Source organism: Cotesia typhae, unplaced genomic scaffold (genome assembly GCF_013202065.1).
Source record: "Cotesia typhae breed Kobodo isofemale line unplaced genomic scaffold, CoteBio_Ctyphae contig_20, whole genome shotgun sequence".
Classification (NCBI taxonomy): domain Eukaryota; kingdom Metazoa; phylum Arthropoda; class Insecta; order Hymenoptera; family Braconidae; genus Cotesia; species Cotesia typhae.
In genome coordinates this window covers 538669-548900 of record NW_027423725.1, presented here as the reverse complement: position 1 = coordinate 548900, position 10232 = coordinate 538669, and the positions used below count along the sequence as shown (strand labels likewise).

The 10232-nt window shown below is 32.7% G+C and overlaps 2 protein-coding genes across 2 annotated transcripts; one reads left to right on the top strand and one right to left on the bottom strand.

The window, feature by feature from the left end:
• Positions 1 to 2915: 2915 nt before the first annotated feature.
• Mrpl54 (mitochondrial ribosomal protein L54) lies at positions 2916 to 4245 on the bottom strand. Its single transcript, XM_074259314.1, has 2 exons — positions 4079 to 4245; positions 2916 to 3301 (listed from the first exon to the last, which is right to left on the bottom strand). Exons 1-2 carry the CDS (start codon positions 4170 to 4172, stop codon positions 2982 to 2984), a joined length of 414 nt encoding a protein of 137 aa, XP_074115415.1. The 5' UTR covers positions 4173 to 4245; the 3' UTR covers positions 2916 to 2981.
• LOC141538043 (uncharacterized) lies at positions 4233 to 10144 on the top strand. Its single transcript, XM_074259307.1, has 9 exons — positions 4233 to 4374; positions 4481 to 4743; positions 5323 to 5504; positions 5567 to 6226; positions 6775 to 7476; positions 8154 to 8683; positions 8743 to 9116; positions 9422 to 9661; positions 9941 to 10144. The coding sequence occupies exons 2-9, from the start codon at positions 4717 to 4719 to the stop codon at positions 10142 to 10144; spliced, it is 2919 nt and encodes a 972-aa protein (XP_074115408.1). The 5' UTR covers positions 4233 to 4374; positions 4481 to 4716.
• Positions 10145 to 10232: the final 88 nt, after the last annotated feature.

Sequence of the window (10232 nt, the reverse complement as noted above, 5' to 3'; positions counted from 1 at the left end):
CCGAAAGAGTATAGTAAGACTGGGACAGCGAGCATGTTAGTAGCTGAGACTTTGTTTTTGCCGGAAAGTTCGGAGGACCAAATTTTCCGGAGTCTCCTAACATACTCGCTCTGGAGAGTTGTTCGACTTCAGAGACCGCATGCATGCGGTGCTCTTCCATTCCTAGATATCTATACAACTCCCCGGCGTCTAATTGGCTTAAGACGCTCCCATCCACTAATTCGACATCATCACCAGTATCAGAGCACTTACCCCTCGCCAGATGTACGACCGCACACTTGTCCAACCCAAAAGACATTCCGACATCTCGTGTGTACTCTGCTACGATGTTGAGGGCTGCTTGTAGATGATCTTCATCAGCACTATATAGCTTCAGATCATCCATGTAAAGCAGATGGGTGATCGAATATTTTCGATCACCCGGAGGCCCCACAGAGTACCCACGAGTTTTACGGAGAGCAACAGATATAGGCAGCAGTGAAATGCAAAACAGCAGAGGGCTCAAGGAATCGCCTTGGAAGACCCCTCGTTTGTACTCTACAACTCCGGTTACGTGCAATGCGTTTCCACTTCCAATGTGAAATCGCGTTCGCCAGAGCTGCATTGTACGCCGAATACATTCCACTATTTCGGGATTGACTCCCAGGCATTTGAGTAGATATAAAATTAACTCATGTGGAGTTGAGTCAAATGCCTTGCGATAGTCAATCCAAGCCATTGACAGGTTGCGTTGATAGTAGATCGCATCTTGTAAGACGCATCGATCCACTATCAGGTTCTCCTTGCAACCTGACAGGCCTCTTTTACTGCCACGTTGTTCATATATCTGTTGCCATACAGGCTCTATCTGCTGCAAGATACGGTTATTTAAAATTTTTGTAAAAATTTTATAAACCGCATTCAAGCAGGTGATAGGCCTGAAATTCTTAGGGTCAGACAAGTCACCTTTTTAGGTATCAGTACGGTTCGCCCTTCTACAAGCCAGTCCGGAATCGGATCGTCAGCTCTAATGTATGATGTAAATATGCGGGCCAGATGGAGGTGGGTAGAAGTAAACTTCTTCCACCAAAAGACATTAATGCCGTCTGGTCCCGGGGCAGCCCAATTTTTGCTGCCATTTAGAGCTGAACGAACTTCATCCACACTGACTGCAGGGCTTTCTTCATCAGCATTCTGTCGACGGTGTTCCCGACAGAATACTTTGAAGTCGTGCAGAGCTGGAGTGTTGGCGTTCACGTTTGGTTGATCTCCATACAACTCAGTCCAAAAAGCTTCCACCCGCTCAGGTGTTGGATAATTCCCGGTAACATCGGTCTTTGGTGTCAGAAACCGTGAAGGGCTGGATCGAAACAACGAGTTGTCGACCAACCGCTTCAGCCTTTTCTCTAATGACTTTTTAGCAGCCACTAGAGCCCGCAATTTATTAAGAGACTCTTCCTTGATGACATGAAGAGTACTCTTGTTCAGTGTGTGATGACGCCACCGAAGTTCAGCAGCAATGCGCCGAATTCGGGGCGTGTATGGTGTTTGAGTTGTGTCGTACTCAATCACACACTGAATGCGGGAGACCTGTTTCCGGGACATGTCAATTTTCAAGCCAAGTTGTGAGATGCGCTGTTTCAACCTTGCCTCGATCGAGAGACATTGTCTCTCTCTCGGAAAAGCCGAAACTGCTGCACCATACACAACCTGGCTCACAGTGAGCAGGGTGGAATCTTCCAGGATGTTTGCACGGAGATCTTCGTTTACCGCGTCAAGCTGTTGTTGGGAGTAAGTTATCTTTTTAGATATACTTACTTGCCGTCCTACAAAGGGATTGTTGTTGTCCAAGGAGGAACGGCGTCGCTCTTGGTGTAGTTGCGCCGGAAAGGAAAGTCTATTAGACTGCCTTCTGTCCGGCACAAGCGATCTTCTATTTCGCCGAAGATGAGCGGCATAATTACGCATAATTACGCATAATTATTATTATTATTATTATTATTATTATTATTATTATTATTATTATTATTATTATTATTATTATTATTATTATTATCATTATTATTGATATTAATATATATTTTGAAAATTAGATATTTTTTTAAATGTGATATTTTTAAATTTAATTTAGAAAGAATAGTTTTTTAAGTATTTTACTGAAAAAATTTTCTTTTAATTTGAAGAAGATATTAAATTAAGATTATTTTTAATATAATATTGTCTCAGGGATTATTATTATTACTATTGATATTAATATATATTTTGAAAATTAAGCAATAATAATAATAATTATTTATTAACGGACTAATATTATAAATGTGAATGTAATTTTTTTTGTTACGCTTTCACGCGAAAACTATTTAACTGATTATCATAAAACTTTGTACACATATTTTTTAAGGTTTTAGAAGTAACATAGGATACTTTTTATTCAAAAAAAAAAAAAAATTATTTTTTACGAGAGACAAAAAAATTATTTGTCAAAAAATTAGAATCACATTAATTCAGTTCTATTTGAATGTAATGATCTTTGATATTTATCTAAGAGCTGTATTTGGACATTTCCTGAGATATTTTGTGGTGAGAGAATTTATTTAATTTTCATAGAATTTTTAACAGCAGATTTAATCGGGCACTTCTGGCCAAATTTTGAATTTTTAGTGGGAATACCCAAACTAAGCTTCTTCTAAAAAATAACCCATTTCTAAGAAATTACATAAATGATCTCTTTAGAGCGATTAACATCTCATCATTAAAATTATCTTAATCCATTTATCCATAAACAATTCTATCGCCGACACCCTTATTTACAAATTAAATATTACAACAATTAATATGTAATTACTCTTATCAAAACGTAAGCCTATTAAAAACTCAAGGCAATGAGTAACGATGGCAATGGCAATGACTAACAAGTTATCAAAGCACACAAATAATTACAATTAATCCAGTATTTATTTTAGAAAAATCGAGTTAACAATTCAATTAAATAAGACTTTGTTTTAGAATGGACCCAAAGTTTTGTGTTTTAGTCTCTGGTTGTTGAGCCTAATCGCCTGCTTGCGGAGCTTCCTCCAGTAGGCTTTGGTGTTCGGGTCCAGCTCTTCCAGAGTCTTGGGCTTGCCCACGTGGATGTTCCACAGCCAATCCGGGTACTCTGAGTCGGGTTTTATTTTTACGTCCTCACCTCCTTCTTTTAGAAGATTTGTACCACAGACGTAGTTTACTAGTCGGTGAGGGTCAGTTTCTACAGGAAGCTGGACTTTTGGGGCAGGTCCCATTCCTTTTTTTCCTTTTTTTACTTTTCCCAGCGAAGCAGCAGCTATAAAAATTTTTTGGTGATTAATTTATTTTTAAATTAAATCTTCTTACTTTAATTTGTTAGCTAAAAAAATTCTAAAAATTATCAGATGTCTCTCAACTTCAGTGTCACAAAATAATACTGAAGTTGGCGGTCAGCTGTCAATTTTAAAAATTTTTATAACAAATCAATTATAATAAAAAAATGCTTCTAAAAATTTTCACTTGTAATTTTTATTAATTTTCACATGTGAAACTTTTTAATTAAATTTTTTTTTTAATGATTTAATTGCTACAAAATTCTAAAAAAACTTTTAATGTCTGTCAACTTTAGTGTTATCATAAAATTGACTTTGTAACAAACAAATTTTTTTTTTATTGAAAGTAATTAAAGATAGAATAACAAAACAATTTTTTCTAGAAAATTATTTGATGAAAATATTTTTTTGACAGTGAAAAAAAAGTTTTGACAATTTTAATTAAAAATTTTTTGCAATCATAAAATTTTTTTTAACATTAAAAAATTTTTTTAATTTATTTTGACATTTTTATTATTATTATCAAAAAAAAAAAAAAAAAAAAAAATTAGAAGATTGTAAAAAAAAATAATAATTTTTAAACAAAAAAAAAAAAATGTCTATCAGCTGATTTCAATATCAAAATTTTTTTCTCACAATAATAAAATAACTTTTTTCACTATTAATAATTATCTACATAAAAATTTTTATTTTTTTAAAAATAAATAAATAATTAATGTAAATAAAATTTAATAACCTCTAAATAATAAAAAAATCATTACCTGCCACAGCATAATTATTTTTTAACATCAAACTAGTGCTAGTGATACTAATCGTCGGCTTGTTAAATTGCCGTAAAAAGTTTAATAAAAACATTGTTAATTATTTGTAAAAAATTGTGTTACTAATTACAACAATAACCTCTGTTTAATTATTTTTTTTTTTTTTAGATTTTATACACATGTATAGCCTACAAACGTCTAAGCGCATGCGCGCGCTTGCGCATGCGCAGAATAAAAACTTCAAATTTTTCGCGCGAAAATTTTGTTTTGACAACGCGCATAACAAATTATACATAGTAAGTGTAATTAGCATAAAAACAAGTGAAATAAACGACAGACTTATTTATAAATATTCAGTATATATATTTGTAATTTTATATATTTTTTTATTGTTTGTTTCAGAAAACAATGCTCAGAGCCGAAAAATTGGACAAATTTTTAACGACTATAGTGAAAAATATTTATAAATTTTGTTATTTTTATTATTATTATTATTGTTTGTAAAGAGAGGAAGCAAGAGCAAGAGCGCAATGACAAACAAATATAAATTTAATACTCGGGCGATTGATTTTGAGTTTTAGTGGATTTTTACTGGCTGTTCAGGAAGTACTGGATCAAGACATTAAGGTGGTTATGTAATGCCAATTAGCAATAATAAATCACAGGTAACTACGTTTTTTTAACATTTTTTTTTAAAGAAAATTATAATGCGAAATTCTTCTCTATTTTTTTTATTAATTTTGTTAACAAAAATTTATTTTTCAAATTTATAAATACAAATTATTTTTTTAATAATAATTTTTCAATTTTGTTTTGTTTTGTAATTTTTTTTTATTTTTATTTTAAAAAAATGTACATTGTAGTTTTTTTTAGAATTTCTAGAATTTTTTAAGATTTTAATTTTTAGTGTTTAAAAGTTCCGGTAGGTGGCGATAGCGTATGGTTACTGAAATTGTACCTGAAAATGGCGTTCGGTGTGTAAAAATTAGCAAACATCTGAAAATTATGACATTGAAATTGGGAGACATTAAAAATTATTTTAGAATTTTATAATAATGCAATTATTATAAAAAAAATTTAATTAAAAAATTCCACATGGAAAAATTTATAAAAATTACAAGTGAAAATTTTTAGAAGAATTTTTTTATTGTTATTGATTTCTTATTAAAATTTTTAAAATTTTGTTTCTCCTTAAATGCTTAAAAAAAGTTATTATAATTTTTTAATAATATTTTTTCTTCCAGGGAAAAAAATTGTCATTCAATTTGTGCGGAAAGTCAGCGACAGTAACTTCGTCGACAATAAATGGTGAAGAAGGTGATCAGGATGATACTAAATTTTTCACGATAGCTCCAGCGCTTCCAGTGCTTCCTGGTGCACCTGCGCCCAGTAAATTAACCACCAAGCGGTCGTATGGTACTTTGACGTGAGTAAATTCTAAGTAAAAAATAAAAAGTCCAATTTTTAAATCAAAAATAAAATTTTTAGACCAACTAGCTCAACTTACGGATTCGATGATGCAGAAGTCGGAGGCTGCGATGTCGTGGCTCTTCAACAGCAGCAATCCACCAGTGACAGTGGGTATAAAACCACCACCGTGGTAGCATCAAGAACTCCCGCAGAGCGTGATAAAAATCCTGACAGAATTTGTCTGGACCGACGAGGCCTCACTAGTTTTCCTAACATTGTCGGTGAGCCGAAATTGAGGCTGATGTCTCTGCAGCACAACCTATTGTCAAGAATAGAGGGCCAGAATTTTTCACAGCTAACTAAGCTGGTCTTCCTGGACCTGTATGACAACCAAATCGAGAAGATCTACGACCTGGCTCCGTTGGAGAACTTGAGGGTGCTCCTGATTGGGAAGAACCGGGTCAAAAAAATTGAGGGACTGAGGTCGCTGATTAAGCTTGAGGTGCTGGATCTTCACGGGAACCAAATTGTCCAGATCACTGGCTTGGAGAACTTGTCCTCCTTGAAGGTCTTGAATTTGGCGGGGAACAATGTCAAGGTCATTGGGTTCAATGATTTTCATGGGCTGCTTGCGCTTAAAGAGCTCAATTTGAAGAGGAATAAAATTAAGAAGCTCTTGGGGTTTAGTGAAACTCCTCAGTTGCAAAAATTGTACCTCAGTAATAATGATATTCATAAGTAAGTACTGCAATTAAATTAATTATGCAATTTTTAGGTTGTACGCAAAGTTAAAGCTGAAAAAAATTAGTTTTGAATTAAAATTCTGGGTTAAATAATTAAAGAAGTTTTTTCGCCATCAATATTAAATAAAAAATATTAGATTATGCATAAAATTAATTGTTATTTAATAGTTAAACTCCTTATTTATCTATTAGTGAAGTTTAATTTATTCTTCACCGTGGAAATTTTTGAAAAAAAAATTTCTAAAAATGTTAGTATTTTTTCTTTGAACTGACAGTAATTTTTTCCAATTTTTTAATTAATTAGAATTTAATAAAAATTTATATGATAGTTATTTTTATTCTGTAAATTTTTTATCTGTAAATTTAACATTTATTTAAAAATAATTTAGAGTGTAAATAATTTACTGAAAAATATAGTCAAATTTAAAAATTAGACCCGATGAATTTTTTATTTTAATTTAAATTTGAATATATACAATTCAGCTTTTATTAAATTTTATATTTTTTCCCGAAAATAATTAAAAAAAAAAATTTATTTTTCAGAATCGAAGACATGGGTAGCCTAGCAAAAGCCCTAGAAATCCGGGAAATAACAATCGACGGCAACCCAGTAACTTTAAACGCAGACTGTATATCCTTCCTGGTCTCGTACTTACCAAACCTGCAGGTTCTCTCAACAATGCAGATCAACGAACAAGTCCGTCGCGCAGCGATGGCCTGGCGACTCACCAAAGAGCAGTCCAACTCCGCGTTTCTGGACTTGAGCACCCAGGTCTGCGTGAACGTCCGCCGCGAGGAAGTGATAATAAACGCGAAGAAAAACTGGGAGCTTCTGCGGTCCCAGACCAAGTGCTTAACATCCAACGCGAACAAGCTCAGCAACATTAAGAATGAGCGTGTCCGTGGACTGAACCTGCAGAACAGCACCAAGTTCGACGCAGTGAAGATCAAGGCCGAGGAAGCTTCTACCTTGGGACACGCTCAGAAGCCGAGCTTTGGGAGCTTGTCCTCCATCAACAACGACAAGATAGACGCTAAGAAGATCCAGTTTAAAAGAAGGAGCAACTCTACTGATACTTTGTTTCATTCCAGGCATAATCTTCAAGGAAATGACGCCGGGAAGCTGAATTTGGCGCTGGATTTTAAGCTGCCGCCGATTTTAGTCCCGATTATTAATAATATTACTAATTGCAGGTTCAATGTTAATAATAATGTCAATAACAAGGATAATATTAGCAATACACGGTAAGAAAATTTTTTAAATTTACTTTTGTCATTTTTATTAAATATAATAACTATACTTTTTATTTAAGTGATTATTTTGGTTCCGGCACTCGAAAAAAAGCAAACATTTATTATTTTTTTACATAGAAACTATTATAGAGTTTGATATAAAATTTATTTAGCTCAATACGCACTTAATTAATACATAATTAATTATCATGAATGCTAATTATTATACAATCATGGAATTAACAAAAAAAAAAAGGGTAAAAATTTTATTTTCATGGGTTTTTCCCGCTCCAGGGGTAAATACGGGTTTTTATTGGGAGATACAGGATGTAGTTCAGAAAGTTTAAGGTAGATGGCGCCAAGATCTGGGATTCCCCGGAGAAATGAGAAATTTTTTTGGGTTAGGATTGAATTTTGTTTAAAAAGAGTTATTTTGATAGAAATTAAAGGAATTTTTGGTGAAATATTAATAAAATTTTAAATATTGATAAAATTGGGAAGAAATAAATTTTTAAATAAAAATAATGCAAATTTTGGGAAGAAAAAGCTCAAAAAAAAGCGAATATTAATTATTTTTTTACACAAAAACTATTATAGATATTAATATAAAATTTATTCAGCTCAACAAGTATAGTCCAGCATTACAATAATTGTATTAAAAATTTTTATCCAATTTTTTGGCTTTGTAGGAATGGCGAAAAAGGTTCAAATGAAACCGAAACAACAGAAAGTGAGCTGGAGAGTTCGGAGAGTCACGAGAGCTTAAAAAGCGCGCTGAGGAACCATTTGATAAAGACAAATCTCAATTTAGGGAGTCAAAAGTCTGAAGAATCCAAGAACATCTACAGCTTCGGTGATGAAGAAATAAAAAAAAAGGAGAGAAGAAATGAATTTTCCTTGCAACTGGCGACAGATTCCAAGAGTTTTTACAACCTGGTGCAAGGAAGCACCAGGAGGCAGCTCAGCTACCGGCAGATTAATCTGGCGGGGATGAAGAAGGCCAACAGCTTGGACAGCAGGGAGGAATTTAGCAGCCAGAGTTCGACGGCTAGCAAAGAATTGGACTCGGATGATGAAAAAGGAAGAGTTAGGAGCGCTCAGGTGAAGAAGATTGTGAGCTACAAGAGCAACCGAGCAGCCACTGCTAGGGTCAAGCACAGAGCAGTGGCTACACCTGTTGTTCCTGTTCAGTTCAACGCGCCCAAAGAGAAAGAGCAAGGTCAGTTTAAAGATACTGGATTTGTTTTTAATTGGATTTTTGATGATTTTTTAATCTAGGTGGCGATTACTTGGTGGAAATTGTTGGAAGGTGTCTTAATGTCTACGGACAAGGTGCTTTGAGGTACATAGACCGGTCTTGGGACTCAGTGAAGGCCAATGATGTTAACACCGTCAAGTTTAACTATGTTCAGTTCAACGGCGTCGCTACTGTTTTGAACAAATTGAAAATGAGGTTCTCCAATGCGCAACATTTTATTTTTAAGGAGACTAATATTAGTCATCTAGGACAGCTGAGTGCCCTGGCTGAAGTTCAAGGGCTCACGAGTATTCAGATAGAAGCTGAGGGCAATCCGATTATTTCGAAGGACTGGAGGGTTTATGCTGTTTTTAGGCTGTCCCACTGGGGCCTCAGAATCATCAATGGTAAAGAGGTTGGTTTCTTTTATTTATTTTTTACCTTTGCTTAGTTATTTTAAGAAATAATTAGTATAAAATTAAAAAACATGAACAATTATCATGAAATTATAATGTTTCAAGAAAAATGGGAAATTTTTAAATATTCAAATGTTATAATTTTAAAATATTACAATATTTAAAAATAAAAGCGGGAAATTTCAAAATTTTTGAATGTTTTAAAAAAAAGCGGGAAATTTCAAAATATTTAAATGTTATCTGTCGAATTTTTTTATTTTTAAGGGAAAAATTTGAATTTGATGTAATGAGTGAGTCTTTTTAGGTCAGTCTGGGAGAAATTGAGGCTGCGAACAAAGAATACTCTGGATTGGTTGATATTGTGATGTGGTCTTTGCCAGAAACATTGCTACAGCCTTTGTTGCAGCGACTGCACCTTGAAAAAGTTCAGAGACTCAATGGAGAACAAATCACTGCCAAACAATTTTTATTCAACAGCGATCCAGCTTTAAGGAATGTTGTTGCTAAGGAAGCATTACAGTGGAGACGTGGAAATGTTACCCAAGTATTTTTTTTTTTTTTTATTATTTTTTTAAGTTTACACTGAAAAAAAATAATTTGTTCAAAAAAAAAATATTTAAAATTTTACTCTTGTTAAAAAAAAATATTAATTAATTAATAAAAAAAAATTAATTTATTTTTTGGATAATTTTATGAAACATAAAATATTTTTTTTGGGAAATTATTTTTTATCAGTAAAATTATTTTGAGAAAAATCTTTTAAATAAAATTTAAAAGAATATTTAATATTTTAAAATTAAAATAATAATTATTTTTATTACAGGATGATTTAATATTGAGACATAAAGGTAAAATTCATTTATCAAATTATATTGATCAAACAGTTGACGCAATCCAAAAATTACAATCACTGGAAAAAGAATGGCCAAATATACTTTACGAAATAATTCGCACAACTTTAACAGATTACTCTCAGATGAATTTATATATGAAGAAGCGTAGTAAGATTCTTGAAGGTGATAAGTGATAAGTAATAAATAATAATTATCAACTATAAATTGTGTATATGTATAGTTATAATAGTGTAAATAGATAAATAAATTTTTAAAATAATA

Coding starts and splice junctions, on each gene's coding strand:
- LOC141538043 (XM_074259307.1), top strand. CDS start 4,717: ATGCCAATTAGCAATAATAAATCACAG. Junction 6,227..6,774: donor AGTAATAATGATATTCATAA/GTAAGTACTGCA, acceptor TTTATTTTTCAG/AATCGAAGACATGGGTAGCC. Junction 9,662..9,940: donor GACGTGGAAATGTTACCCAA/GTATTTTTTTTT, acceptor TTTTTATTACAG/GATGATTTAATATTGAGACA.
- Mrpl54 (XM_074259314.1), bottom strand. CDS start 4,172: ATGTTTTTATTAAACTTTTTACGGCAATTTAACAAGCCGACGATTAGT. Junction 3,302..4,078: donor AAATAATTATGCTGTGGCAG/GTAATGATTTTT, acceptor AAATTTTTATAG/CTGCTGCTTCGCTGGGAAAA.